The sequence below is a fragment of the Podarcis bocagei genome (assembly GCF_964188305.1).
Source record: "Podarcis bocagei genome assembly, chromosome: 13".
Lineage (NCBI taxonomy): Eukaryota > Metazoa > Chordata > Lepidosauria > Squamata > Lacertidae > Podarcis > Podarcis bocagei.
This window is the reverse complement of record NC_138138.1, coordinates 29,283,523-29,303,581: the sequence shown is the minus strand read 5'-3', so window position 1 is coordinate 29,303,581 and position 20,059 is coordinate 29,283,523. Positions and strand designations below refer to the sequence as shown.

Here is a 20,059-nt window from a genome sequence, read left to right as displayed (position 1 = left end):
ATATATATAAAGGTATATGGGAGCACTTGTTCTTAATTACTGTTAAAATGTGGGGGCAGGGTGGGGTGGGACTGGCCCTGCATAGGTCCTTTCCTCTTCCCACACCTAGCAAATTCTGCGTCCTAATTTAACTTGGAAAAATTGCCTAAATTCCTATTTTCCTTAGTTTACATAGGTGAGTTTTGAAGCGTATCTTGATGCAGTATTTCCACTGCTCAAGTGCCGATTTCTTTCTTTCTTTCTTTCTTTCTTTCTTTCTTTCTTTCTTTCTTTCTTTCTTTCTTTTAAAACTTTGTCAGCAAATTCTGTAAAATGGGAATAGCAGCCGCTAAGGTAATCCAGAATGCGGCAGCTAGACTGGTGACTGGGAGTGGCCGCCAAGACCATATAACACCGGTCCTGAAGGATCTTCATTGGCTCCCAGTACGTTTCTGAGCACATTTCAAAGTGTTGGTGCTGGCCTTTAAAGCCCTAAACGGCCTCGGTCCAGTATACCTGAAGGAGCATCTCCACCCCCATCGTTCAGCCCTGACATTGAGGTCCAGCGTCGAGGGCCTTCTGGCAGTTCCCTCTCTGTGAGAAGTGAGGTTACAGGGAACTAGGCAGAGGGCCTTCTCGGTAGTGTAGCCTGCCCTGTGGAACGCCTTCCCAGCAGATGTCAAGGCTTTAAACAACTATTTTACTTTTAAAAGACAACTGAAGGCGGCCCTGTTTAGGGAAGTTTTTAATGTCTGATGCTGTATTGTTTTTAATATTCTGTTGGGAGCTGCCTAGAGTGGCTGGGGAAACCCAGCCAGATGGGCGGGGTATAAATAATAAATTATTATTATAAGGTAAAATGCATGAGCAAGTGCTTTAATGTTAACAAAACGTTCAAGATGAAAGTAAAAAAAAAAAAAAAAAGCAACAAGAGAGCTCCCTCTTCTCAAACACGCTGTGCTCAGGTCTGTCCAAAGTCAGGATGGATATGGAGAATGAGGAAGCAGCCATTGCTGCCTTGGTTAATTCCTATGCAGCTAAGGGCCTGCTCTGTGAGAGGAAATTGGAGGAGTAAAGATGAGGACACTGAGAAACCAGTCTTCTATCAGGTCAGACCACTAGTAATCTAGAGCAGACTTAACTACTCTACAGTGACAGGAACTGGCCCCCCAGGGTTGCAGAGACAAATCTTGCCCTGCCTGAAGATTCCGGGGATTGGACCTGAAGCCCTTTTTTACATTTAAAGTATATGCACTGCCACTGAGTTACGCCACTCAAGGGAATTGGCTTGAGTGAGTGAGTGAGATAGACAAGGGATTCCACTACACCCATCAGTAGATGATCGTTCTGTTCCAGTTGTAATCACTGTTCATAGAATCGTAGAGTTGGAAGAGACCCCAAGGGTCATCTAGTCCAGCCCCTACAATGCATACTTCTTCCTTCCCATTCTCTTCCCAAATCACATCTCCCTTCTGAGGTTTAGGCCAAGTGCGATCACTTGGAGAAGTCATACCACTTCACTAGGAGAGCACATGATCTTTTACTGAGAATATCTCTGGCTGAGCCTCTGCCTATACTAGCATCTTAAGTACCAAACTCCATGCTAGATCTCACCTGCTTCAGACCTCGGAGAGCTTTAACTCAGGTGTGGGCAACCTTTGGCCCTCCAGACATTGCTGATCTGCAACTCCCATCATTCCTGTCCATTGGCTTTGCTTGCGAAGGCTGTTGAGAATTGTAGTTCAGCAACATCCCAAAGTCCAAAGGTTCCCTACACCTGTTTTAACCAGGGTTGGGGTGCTCCTTGTGACGATGTTGGACTCCCAACTCTTACAGGGCTGTACTAGATTTGTTGGTGTCCTTATAACAAGGCAGCTCCATTTATCCTTTCCTGTAATTGATATCGGGAGCCAATTATGATATGGGACCGTGGCTTGGTGATAAAAGTATGAAGGATGCTAAACTCAAACATTCTCTGCAGCCTCTTGGAAACTTGCAAGTGCAGCCTGCGCCGGAATTCCAGCAGGATCCTCCCACCAACGCCCCCATTGCCATGACTACAACAGACAACAGGAACAAAGGAGGACATGAGATGGATAAGGACCGCTGTCAGCGAGTATCAGCATTGGATAAAGGGTCATCATCGACATCAATTCCAGGGGTCTCTGGAGCAGGCAAATCAGTTTTGCACTTTCCATCCTCAAAGGCTGAAACAACTGATTTGGGTAAATAGAACTCTTAAGTAGCAATGGACTAATAATGACTTTCTGTCTCTCTTTTCCCACTGCCTCCTCCGGAGCAAGGAAAATAGGATGGGGAACTTGTGGCTCTCCATTTGTTGTTGGGTTCCCTTCAGTTCCAGCCAGCATGGCCAATGATCTGGAAAGATAACCAGCAAGATGGACTATAGAAAAGTCCTACTGAGCCAGATGCAGCTTACAGGACTACATGTTGCCAACCTCCCCGCCGCTCCCCAAGCACTTAATGACTCTCAGATCAGCAGATGGCATGCAGAGCCCTGTGTGTGACCATTCAGTGGCCACACATAGAGCACTGCATCCCACCTGCTGATTTGAGAGTGTGCGGCAAAAGTGGATATGTTGTTCAACGATAGAATAAGGTACTTGGCATGCCGGGGACTGAACTTACCTTTTGAAAAACGGGCAAGCTAGCCCTCCTTGTCCGGGGAGAGGTTTGATAAGCAGCACCTGGCAACAGCTTTGAAAGCAGAGAGAGATCGGCCAGGGCTTTTGGTGCTGCCAAGGGGTGAAGCTGCATGCCTCTGTGCTGCTCCTTTGCCCTTCCTCATGACTACTGCGGTCTACCTGCATTCCTGCCCACTCACCCCGGTTCCTTCCCAGAAAATTCCAAATACTTTGGGGAACCTGAAACATGGAAGCAGGTCAAATGTATGAAACACAGATGCAAAGTAGAAAACGTTTGGCCACGGAAAGAGGCGCTTCCTAGGATATTCACAGCTGAGTAGGGACATAAGCATGTTGGGCCTCGGCTAAAACAACGGTGCTACTGGGCTATATTTGCTTAGAATGCAGGTTGGCAGAGACACTGCATATATGGGGCCATATCACCTGAACCAGTGATAATTCTACCCACCCTGGCACTGTTTGCTTTATATATATAATGACAATAATTGATCCCCACCCCACCCCAAAAAAGTGGGAGTGGTGCAGAGATTATCAGAATATGAATTCCTCACTGGTTGTGAAATGTTGTGTTTGTACTCTGTGTCTGAAGCATAGACTGGACTAAGCCCTGACCAGAGCCTTGCTCACTGAGTCTAAATGAGTCTGCAATATTTTCTTTCCTCTCCCTTTATTCTCAGTTGCACAGCTTTCCCACAGGCTGAAGAGAATGGGGCAGCCCCTGATCTTTGGAGAATCTTGTGTGCAAATAGGAACCCGTGCATGGGGCGCTGGGGTGATTTAGTTCCTGTTTTGCAGCCTGAATAACTTTTCATGCTTCCTATGCAGATGACCTGGACCAGCTTCTTGGAGAACTACCTGATGACTTTTTCTCCAACTTTGATGCCCAAAGCAATCTATGATAGCTCACTGATGCTCAAATAAGAGGACCTGCTGTCATAGAACCATGGCTATTGTCCTGAGCCCTGCACAGACTTTTTTGCCCAGTGAGGCTGACTCCCTTGCACATATCTTTGAGATTTTTGCCTTCAGCGTCTTTATCAACATTGGTTGTGATTGGAGGAAAGAAGCTCCTTCATAAGGCAGATAACAAATTTGATGGAATTGGACAGAAACGGGAGCCCCAGCAGGAATAGCACTGGACATTAAGCTCCTGCTACTAATTTTACTGCAGCCTGCCATTTGTTTAAAGGCACAGCCTTCCAAGCAACAAGATATCTGGCAGTGCACACCCAGCATCACACCTTGTTCCAGACCTACTTCTGCCTGCGCGGGGCGCTTTGCCTGGATGTTTAAACCAGCCAGAACGGTCATTTAGCACGTTAAGCAGCTGTCGTTCCCTCCAATTTGAAACACTATCTCTCCTGATGCCTGCTTCGGTACTCAGTCACAAACCATGTCAGGGGCAACATGCGAATAATCTTGTAAATAACCTTGTAAATAATCTTATGCAGATGGAAGCAGTTAGCAAAATGTGTGAAGTTGACTTTTGCCGATTGAACCTTGCGAAAAAGATGTTTGTGAAAGGAAGGTTTTGAGCGTGTTGTATCTTTTTATTTAATCTTTACCTTTTATTCCTTTGCGATTGACATTTTGATTGTGGGTTTTAAAGAGAGTGTGTGCATAATATGTTTTATACATATTAACTTAGAGATCTGGCTCCAGAAAGGCAAGTAACCTTCTCTGCCAGGTAGCTCATGCCAATTTGAACTCTGGATGTTGTAGCAGCCATTCCTAGTACTGAGGCACTTATATACGCACTGGTTACTTCACACAAGCAGGGATAGGGAGTCTGTGATCCTCCAGTTGTTGGACTCCACTTCCCATCAGCCCCAGCCCTCTTGGCAAACGGTCATTGATTGGCTAATGGATGGAAGCTCTTGGACTGGAGGACCACAAGCCTCCCATCCCCGATACCTCTCAATTTTCAGAGTTGGTGCCGTACACCCATTGCATGATTGCACTTCTCTACATAGTGAAGTGAGGAGCATCCCCTGTTCAGGTAGAGCTTCTTGGATACATACAATCACCTCCATATACTACATGGATAATGTGGGTCTGAGATATTGAAGCTGGATAAACCCAGCTTTTCTTGTTTGTCTCCTTGGGAAATTTAGAGCAAAACAGAATGCTGGCAATAAAGAACCAGAAACAGCAAAAATGGAATGCCTTTTTCTTCCCATAAAGTGCTGCAGTCAATGCTGTGGTAGTTTGACCAGTTGCGTCAATGTATGTGATCAAATTTCATAAATTTATTCAAATGACAAAAACTGGTGTGTTGGAACTGGTTGTCCACATGCACTTTTTGGAGATGGTCTTATAAGTGTATAATAAGAAATGTGTGTCATTGCTGCTGTTATCCCCTGCAAGATTAAATGTTTAACTATGCTTATAGAACTATAATATGGTGGCATGCAGAGAACAACTCACTGTCAGATTGGTTGGAGGAAAAAAATACAGCCCCTGGAGCCTTTTTTCAAACAGATATTTCAGTTAATCACAAATAAAAAGGGGAGAAACTATGCATAAAATAGCACATACAGATGGGAAAACGATACGATGGAAGAAAAAAATGTACACTAACTACTGTTTGCTCACAAGCTTCAAGAAAAGCTGACTGAATGTCACCCTATTTATTTTTATTTAAAACACTTAAGATACTGCTAATGATTGTGAATATCAAAAGTGGTGTACAAAAGGTAAAAATGGTGCCATGAATAATAAACGTAAAAGAATACAGCAAAGTGGTTTCTAACTGCTACATCGAAGGCTTTGGTAAACAGGAACATCTTTAGCCAAATGCCAGAAAGAAAGCAGGCGGCAACCATCTCTGACTCTTGGCAAGTCTCCTGGGGACAGGACATTGTCCTCTTTGTGCTCATGTTGGTACCCAGCCAACTCAAACTGGGATAAGGTTTGCAAATCATTAGACCAGTGTTATGGGGCGAGTTCTAGCATTCAAATGCCATATGCTCAGCTGTCCCCATTACACACATGAGAATCTTCATAGGTTGGAGGTAGAGGTTCCAAATAGGCCAGTGCTGGATTTAGGGCGGTGAGGGCAATTCCCACACATGGTGCTGAGCCAAAGGGGGCGCAAAATTGAGAAGATCCATAATTCAGAAGATCTATTTGGGGACACCAAATTATCAAAGATTGCCTCTGAATTGGCAAGCAGACAGACACTTAAAATCAGGATAGGGAGCTTGTGGCCCTCCAGATTCTAACCAGCATCAGCTAGCATAACCAATGGTTAGAGGTGGGAGTTTTAAACAATAAAAGCTGGATTGCACAGCTAAAGGAAGCAACAAGGAATGAGAGCCGTAGTGGATGGGCAATGAAATTCAGTGAAGTGGCAACATTACTTTCCCATGGTATAAGCAGAAGGCAGGTGGCAATTTGCAAAACAAATCCTTAGATAGCTGACTCGTCATGTCTTTGGCAGCATCTACACTACACATTTAAAGCAGTATCATGCCACTTTAAACAGCTGTAAAAAGGTAAAGCACCCCTGACAGTTAAGTCCAGTCACGACTGACTTTGGGGTTGCGGCGCTCATCTCGCTTTACTGGCCGAGGGAGCCAACGTTTGTCCGCAGACAGTTTTTCTGGGTCATGTGGCCAGCATGACTAAGCTGCTTCTGGTGAAACCAGAGCAGCACACGGAAATGCCGTTTACCTTCCCACCGGAGTGGTACCTATTTATCTACTTGCACTTTTGACGTGCTTTCGAACTGCTAGGTTGGCAGGAGCTGGGACTGAGCAACGGGAGCTCACCCCGTCGCACGGATTCAAACCGCTGACCTTCTGATCAGCAAGCCCTAGGCTCAGAGATTTAGACCACAGAGGGTAGAATCCCCCTTTCCAGAGTGTGCTCTGAATTCCCCCCTCCCATATTAATACTTATTTTTCAGACAGCAGACTTTGCTTACAAGATAACTTGGGGGGCTAGGGAGGAAGGCTTAAATACTTAAAACTTGGTGATTGCCATCCTCATTTTGTTCCTTTATCACTGTACTCTTCTCAGCTTTCTTCTACGGATCCACCAACAAGTTAATTGCACGGAGATCCAGAAAGGAAAATTGACACTGCAGAGAGACAGAGAGTATTTTTGCTGTCATGATGACTATTCCTTTCTATTTATAGACACAGCAAAGCTTGGGTGTTCGTCCAATAAAAGATGTGCCCATTGGTGACACCGCGTCGTAACCATACCTTTTAAAATTGCAGCTGGGAGCAGGTGCTCCTTTCCTAAGCAGCTCACAGGTCGGGGGTGGATGAATTAGGCCTGCGTGGAGAAACTTTGGCTGCCTTCTCGCGTGCAAGGATGTCGAAGGAAACTTTCACGTTCACTTCTTCCACCCTTCGCTCCCTGCGTCTGCAGCGAGAAATGCTGGAATGGGAAGACCGGCGGAGAGCTGCGTCTCGCCAGTCTATGAGTCGGAGGTACCAGCCTAGTTTGGGGAGCCTCTCTGCACTCCCCAAACCTGCACGGCGCCCACAGTATTGCCGGGATCCTGCTGTTCACAATGCCCTGTACACAGGAGACCTTCCAAGAGTCCGGAGCATTTTTAAGGATGAATCTACTGCCAACTTGATTGTGGAGACCCTCAGTGAGGAGCTGGTGTGGTCTGCCGAAATGGGTAAGAAGGGGTTGTCCACAGTGGAAAGAAGATCACTTGAATTGGTCACTGGCCTTTTAGATTTTGACTCATTTCTGTGGGGTGGGAGACTTTTCAAGGCTTGGGTTCTTGCAGGACGACAAGTTGGAGCACAGGAATTTTGGTCCCACTGGGGAAAGATTCAGCATTGGTCTGTTTTTAGGATTTCTTTTTAGCTTAGAAGGGTGTGGGGAGACAATTTGGAAAAAGAACATGATAGAGGCGTATAAACGAATAACCTACATGCACTCACTGTCTTGAAAACAGTTTCTCTGCCCTTTAAATGCCCAGTAATTAAAAAACAAACAAACAGGAAAAGTGAATAGCCAGAAATGTAGTTGTAATCACAAAAATGTGGCCACTTCAGTAAAAGTGGTTAGTTTGGAATCCCCTTATGAAAAGGGGTATTCTTTGTAAACAGAGCCTTCTGTCATTGCTTTTATTGCAACATAGGTATTTTGACATGGAACCAGTAGCAGCTTCGGCAGAAAATGTTTGCTATTTTCTCTCTGCCGTCAACAAGTTGCGACACTTTTAAGAGCAATAGCCTCCAACTTCCTCAGACTTGAGGCCCACGTTAATCCACAACCTGCAACAAATTACCCAGATTTAAGTAGTTTCAGGGCAAACAGCAGTATTATTTCATGCTCACTCGCTTGCACGAAATTTCTGATCACTAAGGGTTACCCAGGCTAGTGCTTAAATTCAAGAGCTGGTCTACCATGAGGCTATTGCTTTGGGAAAGCTCCCCAGCGGAGAACGATGGAGAAAGTCATACTGTGCTGTTTGCTCCCATCACCAGAGAATCATGGAATTCTGTGCTTTTAAATATTTATTAAGGTATTTGTTTTGCTCATTGGCTATCATGGCTGATAGTTCTATCGTCAGATTTTGTGGCAGCCTAGTTATGCGCTGTGGGAAGGATTTTCTGTTTGTTTGCCCTGAACCTATTGCAAATCCATTTAACTGGCAGTATTAACTGTTGGTTTAAAGCAGAGTCCCGTGCCCAGCGGAAGGATGAGGAGTACGTGCTGCATACTCTATATTGCTTTTATTTACAGTTCAAAGCTGATATATTACAGAAAGACATCTTGCCTCTGCCGGAGCAGAAAAATGAAGCATCCTCTCTCCTCAACAGCTCGGAGAGAATCACACAGTGAAAAACAGGAAACCAGTGTACGTCACATCCAGCTTCCCTTTCCCGTGAGAAACTCCAACAGTACAGACTGTGGAATGTAAACACCTGTCTCGTGACAAGCCCTTTCGCTGCACAGTGAAGGAAAGCAGAAACCAACATCCTCCCCCTTTCTGTGAACATCACTGGGCAGCGTGTTCGTACAATATCAGTACAAACCCAACTTCTGCACATAGGTACAGTGTTGATCCCTTGATACAATCTTGGACAATACATCAGCAGGAATTTCATTACCTGGCATATAGGACACAGTTACGAGTCCCTTCTGAATACATTCCCTAGCATGCTGCAACTTTAATTGCAAGTGCTTCGTGCTTTGCTTACAACCTTCAGACTTCAGCAAAGCCAAACATGCTTTGTTGTCCTGGTATACCTGGATTGGACATTTGACAGGAATTTTCATATCTTTGCACAATTGTACTAACCATTCACAATCCTTAAGTGAATAAGACAGTGCATTCAGGTCAGCTTCACAAGTACTTAAGCTAACTGTTGCTTGCTTCTTGCATGACCAATCAAACAGACCTTGATTGTACATGTAGCAAACTCCAGACGTACTTTTCCTGTCTGTAATGTCACTTCCAAAACTTGCATCTGCAAATATCTCAAGTCCACCAGACTTCTGATTGTTAAGTCTCAGTCTGTAATGCATAGTGCCTTTCAAATACCGCGCTATGCGTTTCAGAGCTTTCCAATCCTTGACACTAGGATTGTTGACTTGTTTGCTTAGCAAATTACAGCTAACAGCAATGTCTGGTCTTGAACATCTGGCAATGAAGTTTAGCTTGCCTAGCACACTTCTGTACAGTGTAGTGTCAGAAAATGCTTCTTCAGTGTCATCTACCTGAAAACCTGTTGTCATTGGTGTGTCTACAGGGTTAGCATCCATCAGGTTTAGTTTGCTTAACACATCAGCAATTTTCCGTGACTGGTGTACTAGAATGTTACCATCTTGATCTTTCTCTATTTCCAGAGATAGGTAGTTGTTTACCTCACCAAGATCTTTCATGTCAAAGTGCTCTTTCAGTTGAGCTAGGGCGTTATTGTACATTGCGACATCTTTCCAAAAGAATAATAAATCATCAACATAAAACAAACAGTACAGTTTCTTTTGCCCCTCCTCTTTGACAAATACACATGGATCAGCTTTCCCTTGCTGAAAACCTAGAGAAAACAATACTTCAGTGAGTTTTGTGTGCCAACACCATGCACTTTGTTTGAGACCATAAAGGGATTTCTTCAGAGCACAAACAAATCCCTGTTTTACCTGTACGCCATCAGGTGGAAGCATATAAAGTGATTCATCTAGAGATCCGTACAGAAAAGCTGTATTAATATCATGGTGACTAATATGTAGATTTTCCTCTGCAGCTAGCTTGAGCATAAGCCTAATGCTCTCATATCTCACTGTGGGTGAGTAGGTCTCGTGATAGTCTTCACCTGGTACCTGTGCAAAACCTCTGGCTACCAATCTGGCTTTGTGTCTGACTATCTTGCCATTTTGATCTGTCTTCGCTTTGAAGACCCATTTACTTCCAAGCAGTTTCATTCCTGGAACTACTGGAACTAGTTCCCATGTTTTGTTCCTTTCTAAGGAATCAAGCTCAGCCTTCATGGCATCTAACCATGGCTCAGTTTCCTTTGAATCCAAACCCTGGATTTCTTGGAAACTTGAAGGTTCAAATACCTTCTTAGAGCTTTTAACAGCTGTTACTGCTATCGTAGCAAACTCATCAGCAAATCTCTTTGGAGGTTTGCCTTTTGTGGCTCTTTGTGACCTACGAATTAGCCTTAAGTCTTCAACACTCTCCTCTTCCTTCTTGGGAGAAAAACGACCTATTGTGAACAATGGTTCCTCCAATTCTTGATCAGAGCTTTCAGAGGGTCGCATAGAGGCTTTCGCACTCTTGAAATCCTCTGAATCACCCGATTCAGTTTCAGATTCAGACTCAGAACCTTCATCAGTGGGTTGTTGTGGTTGCTTTTGACTATCCTCAGTCTCATCACCGTCATCAGGATAACATTGGAAAATTCCCACATTCTCCCCCCACTTTGCATTGTACTCAACACTTCTCGTGAGCTTAATTGTCTTAGAGTCAGTCATCATTATTCTGTAAGACCCTTTCTGATAACCTAGAAAGATACCATGCAATCCACGCTTGTCTAACTTGGAGTTTTGTGGTGAATGAACCCACATGTCCGAACCAAAAATTTTCATGTGTTTGATGTATGGCTTCTTGCCAAACATCTTCTCATAGGGGGTACAACCAATCGCTGAAGATAACCTGCGATTGTAACTGTAAACAAAACACGAGAGAGATTCGGCCCAATAACTCTCTGGAAGATTGGCATCATGCAGCAAGGTTTTTAACCCTTGAAGCAATGTCTGATTTTCCCGTTCCGCAAGTCCATTCTGCCATGGCGAGCGAGGACTAGACAAATCGTGTTGAATTCCTTTCTCAGTCAGAAAAGCTTCAAACTGCTGAGAAGTGAATTCTCCCCCGCGATCACTGAAAAGAGTCTTTATCTTCTTACCATGCACATTTTCCAACCAAGCACAGAATTCCTTGAACCTAGGAAAAGCCTCTGATTTCTGCTTGAGATTGTACACAAAAATATACCTAGAAAATGCATCAATGAGAACCATGAAGTACCTATTTCCACCCAAAGAGGGCGCTAGTGGTCCAACCAAATCAGCATGAACAACCTGGTATGGTTCTGTAGCTTGCCTACTAGACACCTTACCTTTCGCAGCCATTTTCACCTTGTTTGCTGCGCATGCTTTGCACTTCATGTGGTACCTGCAGGGTTTAATAGTCATACCTTCAACCAAGGCAGGCATTTTAGATACTGCCTCAAAATGCAAATGACCAAATTTTCTATGAAAATCATGAATACATCCTGCATGCAAACTTTTGTTAGAACCTGCAATGCAACAAGTGTCATCCTTTTCAACATCATCATAATACAAAACAAACAAACGATCAACATATTCAGCATGCAATACATAATCATTTTTCTTTGTGATGATGCACTTCTTGTTCTTGAATGACACGTCAATGTTCCGCTCAATCAGCTGTCCAACGCTGAGCAGGTTATGTTTGGCGTCTGGCACGTATAGCACATTCTGTATCGATAAGTCCAAACTGTGAAGAACAACAGTTCCGTAGCCTTTACTGGGAATAGTGTGGTCATCCGCCTGGTGAATCGCACCTTCCTGCGGTGTAAAAGACACAAACAGTCTCTTATCGTTGCACATGTGGTGAGTTGCCGCTGAATCAACAACGAAAAAAGATCTAGACGTCTTCTGGACCTCTGCAACCTTTGGAGTGAAGCGTGAAACCATAGCCTTGTGCTGCGTTGTCCTAGACACCGGACCTTTGCCTTTGCCTCGGCCTTTTCCACGCGATGAGCTTTCGCTGCGCTGCTCTGTCTTGGCCCTGGGATATCTGCATTCCCTCTTCATATGCCCTAGACGTCCACACGAGTAGCATTTCACTGCCTTCAAAGCTTTGGCGCCATCTGGTGGTTCCACTGCACTAAGGGATGACGTCTGTGAAGACTCCCCCTTGCCCATGCAGCTAGCACCCCGGCGATCTGCTTCAATCTGGATCACGGCAGTTACAAAGTCCACTGTCAGCTGAGCGGTTGGCTGCACAGCAATCTGGGTTGCAACAGACTCCCAACCTGAACCCAAAGATTGTAGTATCATGAAAGAGTACACAGCCTCTGGAAAGTTGAGTCCTCTCTGTTGCAGCTCATGTCTCAGATTTTGCATCTCCATCAGATGCACATTTCCACCTTCAGCAAGAGCCATATTATGCAGCTTGTTAAAGTAAAACATGGTAGATCCAGCTTCTGTCCTTAAGTGAGCCTCTCTCAAAGCGTCCCAAATTTCTCTGGCTGAGGTCTTATCACGCAATAGACAGAGCTCTTCTGGGGATACTATCAATGTAAGCGTTCCCCTAGCTTTCGAATCCTTAGCTTCCCATGCATCTGTAACTGGAACTGGGGGGGTTTCTGTAATCACCTCAAACAATCCCTCTTTCCGCAGAATTGCCTCTGCATACAGAACCCAGTCGGCATAATTTTTCTTGTTGAGCTTAGGAATCCCACAAGCATCCTGAAGGGCCATCATGACTCTAGCATTAGCCTTCAGCGTCATATATGCTGCTTTAAATCTTGCTGCGTCACTGCTGCAGCTGCTTTATTCCAAAAGCGCACTTAAAAGTTACTTTCGATTTCCCCAGCATAGTAACTTGAGCCTGGGAGCTTTTTGCCTATTCCCGGCAAGACGGCTTTAAAAGTTCAAAGTCCAGCCATAAAGCAATTAACTAGGAGCTGGCAGGCTGCCCGGAGCAGTAGCACATACCTCATCAATCACTTTTACGCGCAGAGCAGATACCGTTCCGATCTGTCCCTCTGCATTCCGATCCTTTGCCGGCACTCCGATTCGACTTCTGGAGCCCATAACCACGTGTTGGTTTAAAGCAGAGTCCCGTGCCCAGCGGAAGGATGAGGAGTACGTGCTGCATACTCTATATTGCTTTTATTTACAGTTCAAAGCTGATATATTACAGAAAGACATCTTGCCTCTGCCGGAGCAGAAAAATGAAGCATCCTCTCTCCTCAACAGCTCGGAGAGAATCACACAGTGAAAAACAGGAAACCAGTGTACGTCACATCCAGCTTCCCTTTCCCGTGAGAAACTCCAACAGTACAGACTGTGGAATGTAAACACCTGTCTCGTGACAAGCCCTTTCGCTGCACAGTGAAGGAAAGCAGAAACCAACATCAACCTGCCGCTTCTCAGTTTCTGATCCTCCTGCCCAATAATCTTCTTCTGCAGGGCTGTGGGTGCTGACCCCCCAGAAGAAGCACACTTCTCCATTGTGCATCACAGCGGCCAGAGGCTACCAGGATTGTGTGAAGCACCTGCTGCTGCAAGGGGCCGAGGTTGATGCTGTCGTTGGTGGGAAAGCCGCCATTCACGAAAGCTGTGCCAACCACCGCGCAGAGTGCACCCGCTTGCTCCTGAGCTACAGCGCAAACCCCAACCTTCTTTCGGAGGATGGACTGGCCCCTCTGCACCTCTGCACCACTCAGGAGTCTTTGCCGTATGTCTGGGGAATTGGGAAGGGGTGTGTTTTGTGGATTGAAGTGTTGCAGCAATAAGGCGACAGCAGAATAGCGGCAAAGTAATTAGCCAAATAGGACTAACGATTAGCCTCTATTAAACTAACAATTAGCCTTCCTGGTGGACTTGGCAGGGGGCTCCTTAATTCAACTGCAAAAGTGCCTTTCTCCCATGCTAAATTAAATGTAGATTGTACTACCTCAATAAATTATGCAGAGCGTGGTGTTAAATATTACAATCCTTGGGCAATTCTGAAGCAAGAACCACAGAGTTTAATCTTGTTTTGCATAATTGCTTTTGTTTATTCTGTTCCCTACTGTTTTCTGGTCCTGCTAGTCATGGGGGTGGAGAGCATGTTTGCAGGGCAGTGGAACCCCAATCACTGGCACCTTTCTCCAGCTACGCTTCCTGAGAAAGCTGTATTCTTCTGTTAATGAAAAGTGTCCAGTTGAGCTGGTGTGAAGGTAGCCAATGAACACACCAGGGTGGAAAACCATGGCAGAAGGCACAGATTAGGTTAATACTCAACTCTCCACAACTCTGAAGAGTGCACAACACATATTTATACAGTCCTGGTACATTGTTACACGTGAAGGATGCGTGATCATGTGCTTCAACAGAATACCTTGCATTCAGTCTTCCTGTTGGTCTTGGAGTTCGATTCCCAGACTCCTGTCACTCTCCCAGACATTACTGACACTACCAGGAAATTTCCAACTGCAAGGTCTGTTGCAATTAGGTAGCTTGACTTTTGCTTCTAAAAACACCTTGTGGACAGCTAAATGGGTCATGCTAAGTAGGCCATATCGTTTGCAAGCATATCTAACTGGGGGGAGAGAAGCCATTGTTATGGACACACTTAGGCCAAAAGGCTTCCTCTAGCCCCTTCACTTCCAGTTGTAGGGTCATGTCCTATATGCGTCCCGATTCTTTTAAAACAAAAACAACAACAACAGAGTGGCAGAAGACTGTGTTCACTGCTGCTTCCCCAGATAAATATTGTGCAAGCTTCCTGCACCCACCCATGGGTTGGATCGTGTGATGGTTGCCAAATTCCCCACAGCTACTCCTTGTGCTTTCCAGATGCGCCCAGCTGCTCCTGGAGTACGGAGCTCTGGTCAACCAGAATACAAGAGACCACCGTGCTTCCCCATTGCACGTGGCTGCAAAGCACGGCCTGGACGACCACGCGAAGCTCTACCTCTGCTATGGAGCAAAGGTTGCCCACAGGAACCGAGAGGGAGAGACAGCCCTCAACACGGCCTGTGCCAGTGCAGACAGGCCTGAGGAGGCTGGCCGCTACTACCGGGTGGTGAAGCGGCTGCTGGAAGGTGGGGCCGACGTCCGGATAGCTGGCCGGAAGAACCATACGCCCCTGCACAATGCCTGCAGCAACTGCCACATCCGCATTGTGGAGCTTCTGCTGCAGCACGGGGCACAGGTCAACGTTAGAAACTGTGCCGGCTACACACCTGTGGATTGTGCCCTGCAAGCAGTGGAGGATTACCTGGAGGGGCAACCTGAGAGGCTTATAGCCACCTTGCTCGACCACGGTGCTGCTTCTATCAATCCCAAGGTAAGGGTCGCCACCTCTATAAGCTGCTGGCTTTCCTTGGTACTGGGGAACCTTTTTGTACATTCAACCCAATAGGAGGAGAAGGCAGGGCTGGCCACACCATTAAGCAGCTTTGGGGTAGCAAAGAGGTGCTGGAGGGCGGAGTTGTTTGTAGGGTGTGGTCTGCCCTGCGCCTCTTAAGTTACCTGGTTGTCCTCTTGTATGATGGAAGACACTCTCTGTCAGCACAGTATGTAGTAAATTTAACCTACCATTCAGTATGTGGAAAACAAAGTGGGTGGGAGTCATTTAGTCCCTGGGTAGGCAGCAACATGGTTTTGGTTGGTCCTTAGGCGGTGGGGAGGAGAACATTTGTCTGTGGCAGCCTTGGCCAACCTGGTGCCCTCCAGATGTTCTGGACTACAGTTCCGTAAGCCATGTCTGTAAATAGAAGGAAAGGAATGATATGAGAGAATCAAGGTTTGGTGGGGCCTGGAGATGGAAGAAGGGGTCCCTGGGAGTAGGAGCGGAATTGAATCTACCTCTTCTTTTCTTTCCAGTATGCTCACACATGCATTTTATCTATCTCTCTCTGCTTGGTAATTTTGCCTTCAGATGCTAAAATTTTGTGCCTTGTCACCTCGAGCTATGGAAGTTGTTCTAAATTCCTATGACCGGATCCCACCCTGTGATTCTTGGGTGGATTCTGTGCCTCTTGAAGTGTGGCAGGTAAATTCCTCCAATCCAATGTAATGCAACACAAAAACAAACACATATACACACACTTATGCAATCACAAGGCTTGCTGTTTTGTCCTGCAAAATGGGAGATGGTGTATCAAACAATGAATCTTGGGAACAGTGCATCTTGGGAAGAAGGTGAGGCTACAGCTCTGCTTCCCTGACAGCTAGTTTTCTATATTTGGAGACTACATTTTTGTATGGTGGAGCACAAATGCAAGCTCATCTACCATTTGTAAGACCCAGGCCTCATTTTTCTCCTTCTAACGCAGTACTTTCTGCCACCTAACATTTCTTTGACTACTTTCATATTTATCCCTGATCTATCCTTAAAATTCCTGAATTGGGCACCTGACATGTGTGTGTTTGTGTGTGTCCATCCCCATATGTCCATCCCCTTGGCTGTACTGCAGAACTTTGCTTTCCTAAAGAAAGAACTTTGGCACACTAATAAAATGTGCAGTAGTAGTCAAGCGGGTGTGGCATGGTCCATGGTGGCAATGGATATGATATATGAACATGGAAGTCCATGCAAACTGCAGCTCAGATAAAGAATTCAGTGTGGTGGCCTATGACAAGCTGTTGTCTCTAAGCAAAGGGACCACTCAACTAACCTGGTTAGCACCCACTCAACCATATCCAACTAAATTCTATTTAACAGGCCCTCTAAGATTAATGACCCTAAATTAGTCATGCCCATTCATTTCAGTTGTCTGAACATTGGGTACAATCTATTATGCCATCTGAAAGTTCATGGAATGCCATTGTTGGGTCAGTTCTCCCTGTAGTGGTCAAAATGTGTCCAGGCTCTAAATGAGGGCTCTCATGATGGTGGAGAACATGGGGTGGAGAACATGCCTACCTAAACATGTCTACCTGAACTAGCATGTTAGGCTAGAACACACCTCCCTAGTGTGGTGGTTCTTTGTGGAAGTTTATTAAAAAACAAAACAAAAAACAAGCATTCCATCTTGTGAACTTGTAACCAGCCATAGATGAACAGGTTTAGTTTCACACAGGATGCTTATAAACCTTGGAATTCAGAGTGAAAGTTCTCAAATGACAAGGTAAAAGTAAAGGACCCCTAGACGGTTAAGTCCAGTGAAAGGCGACGATGGGGTTGCGGCATTCATTTCACTTTCAAGCCAAGGGAGCTGGTGTTTGTCCAGACAGCTTTCTGGGTCATGTGGCCAGCATCAATAAACTGCTTCTGGCACAACGGAACACCGTGACAGAAACCAGAGTGCACGGAAACACCGTTTACCTTCCCGCCACAGCAGTATCTATTTATCTACTTGCACTAGCATGCTTTCGAACTGCTAGGTAGGCAGGAACTGGGACAGAGCAACAGGGGCTCGCCCCGTATGCCCTATAGGATAATATGATTTTGTATGGCATGCCTGCCTGGTTGCTTCTGCTACTACAGGGACAGGGAACCTGTGGCCCTCCAGATATTGCAGTTCCTATCGGTCTCAGCCAAGGCTCAGGGAGAAGAATGAGAGGATTATGTTTGTGGTGGTCAGTGGAGGCTGATTTGTCTTAAGACTCAGAAGGCAGAGAGGCCAGCACAGAATGGACCCAGGGCTAATAACAGGCAGAGCCAACTAATTCTAGGTTTGTGCCTATCCTCCTCGCTGCTGACTTCTATAGTGACAACACCAAGACTAAGGAGGAGGGAGTTGACTGGTAGGGTCACTTCCCTAGGCTGGTTGTAAGCAAGAAGGCAGGCTGGTGGGAAGTCCTGAGGGCAGACTGCAGTTGGTGGGGCAGTACCCAATTCGCCTCCATGGACCAGCCTGCTGGTGTGGTGTGTGTGTTCAATGCCTCATTTTACTTTTCTTTGCATTTGGACAGGAGCATCAGATGTTCTACGATTCAGCCGTCTACCTGGTGAATCAGCCCCGCCCTCTGCAACATCTGGCCCGTTGTGCTGTGCGGAAGCAGCTGGGGCCGCAATGCCATCAGGGCATTGCTCAGTTGAAACTGCCATCTTCTCTGCAAGACTACCTACATCTCCCACTGGAGGGCTATCTCCAGTGATGAGGAATGTATACACTGGCCTCAAGAAGATAGAAGTAAAAAATTCAGAATGACATACTTATTTTTCCAAGTGGCCATTTCTCCAAATTTATGAGAAGCTGCTCGTTAAGCACTATTAATAAGGTTGTGGTGAAATGTAAAATTGTCTGGGAATGGTATATTCAGCAGCCATCTGCTCTCTCATCTTGAAGTGGTCAAGGATCACCCTAGAACCTGGGGCCCGAATGAGCACTTGGGCACCTGACACTTTAAATCTAAATTATTTTAATTATATTTTAACACATTTATATTTATGTCTGAAAATGGCTGACAATTGCCCCACGATGTACTGTTAGGCCCCTTCACCATATAATCTTTGACTGCACTAATACTGATTAGTATTAAGCTGATTATTTCCTTTATTTAGCTTGTGTCTGCTTTTATCTGTTTTCTCTTATCAAAATGTTAGTCAAAGATGCCCTTTGAATCTAGCAGAGTAACAAAATCTCTTGCTGCAATGTTCCAGCTCCTGCCCGCAACACCATGTCGTAGACATCATCATTGTTATTAACCTGCCTATCTATTTATATAACCTGCCTCTATTAATCAACTATTTTGTATTAAAATATATTAAAGGCTGCTATCACAGCAAACTTTTAAACAATAAAAAATACTGAATGACAATGCAATCAAAAACAGAATAAAAATAAGAGAAGAGCCCATTTCAAAAGACAGTGCCACATAATACCCTGCTGGAAAAGCTCACCGGAAGGCATGCAGCGGTGAGACGCATGTGCCCTTCCTTTGGCAAAGTCTTTAATTGAATACAATGAAAAGGAGATATATTGCTTCTGTAGCAGATGGAGGATACCTTGCTCTGGATACCAATATGACTTCGCTCAGTGGCTTAATGCAGATGTTAAGCAGTGAGAGATGCAAAATGGAGCCATGTGGAACGCCATAGCATAACTCCTGGAGGATTGTTGCCATCAACAATAGAAGTGGCCATCAACCTAGAAAGGGAACTGTTGCAACATGGTCTAGTGTGCATGCCCCCTGCCACTATGCCCTAATATTCATTCCAGGACGGTGGTTCCCAATTAGCTAAGTACTGCCATGGACCCCCTACTTTTGAAAATTTTGATATAGCTATGGTGGTTTTTGTTATGCAAATGGTGCCACAAACTGGTTGTGTGTGTGTGTGTGTGTGTGTGTGTGTGTGTGTGTGTGTGTGGTGTTACGTACACCCCTTGAGGTCCATGGATCCCCAATTAGGAACCACTAGGATAAAAGGACTCATAATATCAAAGACTGTCAAAAGTTTTAGGAGAGTTAACAGAGCTGAACTCCCCTTGTCTCTCTATCTCTGTCTCCATTAGGGCAACCAAAGATGTTTCAGTACCAAACTGAGGCCAAAAACCAGACTGAAATGCAAGCCCCCCAGACAACGGCCATCATCTAAAAATACCTGGAGTTGCAGCAACAAACTCCCGTTAACAGGATGGCCTACCATCAAAAGGAGAATTTGCATATGCTTATATATATGTATATATACACATTTATAAATAATTACTGTAAGTTAAATAAATATACCTTATTTCTTCCTATTGTCAGACGAGTATAACCTCACTGCATAATTTCAGAAACGTAGGAAACATAACTTCAGAGATAATACAGAATCTTTTCTTTCACGATTTGTGAGTTTTTATGTGGAATGGGACCAGGGTGTGCTAGAAGAAGCGGACAGTGTTACAAGTGTCTAATGGGCCCCAAAAGCTGCTTTTGTGTTGTGGGGAGGGAAACAAATTTTACAATGTTCTGATAACGTTTCGGAAACCTCCCCCTACTAATAAAGTCCCTCTATTATCCTCTTACGCGTGGAGGCTGGGCAGTGAAGCTGGTGGACTGCGCCCAGCAAAGAGTGACCTGAAACAGCCTTGCAGTGCGATCTCTTAACATTGCAGTTAAAAACCCCGATTTCTCCGATTTCCCCCCTTGGGTGGAAAGATATGGGGGTGGGCAGGATAAAAATACTCAGACATGCGCATATATATCAATTTATATGGTGCTGTCTGTTCTGTTCACTGGAAAACGAAAGGCATCCCCTCTCA

At 45.2% G+C, this 20,059-nt stretch overlaps 2 protein-coding genes and 1 long non-coding RNA gene across 5 annotated transcripts in view; 2 read left to right on the top strand and 1 right to left on the bottom strand.

Annotated features, from left to right (window-relative positions):
• HROB (homologous recombination factor with OB-fold) overlaps positions 1-4,803 on the top strand; it is a 14,441-nt gene extending 9,638 nt beyond the window's left edge. Inside the window, exons 9-10 of one of the 2 annotated variants that reach the window (XM_081168755.1) lie at positions 1,961-2,204; positions 3,471-4,803. In XM_081168755.1, coding sequence (XP_081024881.1) covers positions 1,961-2,204; positions 3,471-3,544 — 318 coding nt within the window. In that variant the 3' untranslated portion in view covers positions 3,545-4,803. The remainder of the gene's footprint in view (positions 1-1,960; positions 2,205-3,470) is intronic. The other variant, XM_081168756.1, reaches the window with a different exon arrangement.
• LOC308572587 overlaps positions 1-20,059 on the bottom strand; it is a 24,190-nt gene extending 4,131 nt beyond the window's left edge. The window contains exons 1-2 of the long non-coding RNA XR_014001820.1: positions 19,542-20,059; positions 15,462-15,630 (exon numbers count right to left, since the gene is read on the bottom strand). This is a non-coding gene — a long non-coding RNA (uncharacterized lncRNA). The remainder of the gene's footprint in view (positions 1-15,461; positions 15,631-19,541) is intronic.
• Positions 6,847-18,370, top strand: ASB16 (ankyrin repeat and SOCS box containing 16). Of its 2 annotated transcripts, XM_081168757.1 has the most exons (5): positions 6,848-7,284; positions 13,347-13,614; positions 14,718-15,210; positions 15,805-15,918; positions 17,784-18,370. In XM_081168757.1, the coding sequence occupies exons 1-5, from the start codon at positions 6,969-6,971 to the stop codon at positions 17,967-17,969; spliced, it is 1,377 nt and encodes a 458-aa protein (XP_081024883.1). In that variant the 5' UTR covers positions 6,848-6,968; the 3' UTR covers positions 17,970-18,370. The 2 variants fall into 2 exon arrangements, with proteins under 2 accessions (XP_081024884.1, XP_081024883.1); XM_081168758.1 differs by lacking the exon at positions 15,805-15,918 and having other exon boundaries at positions 6,847-7,284.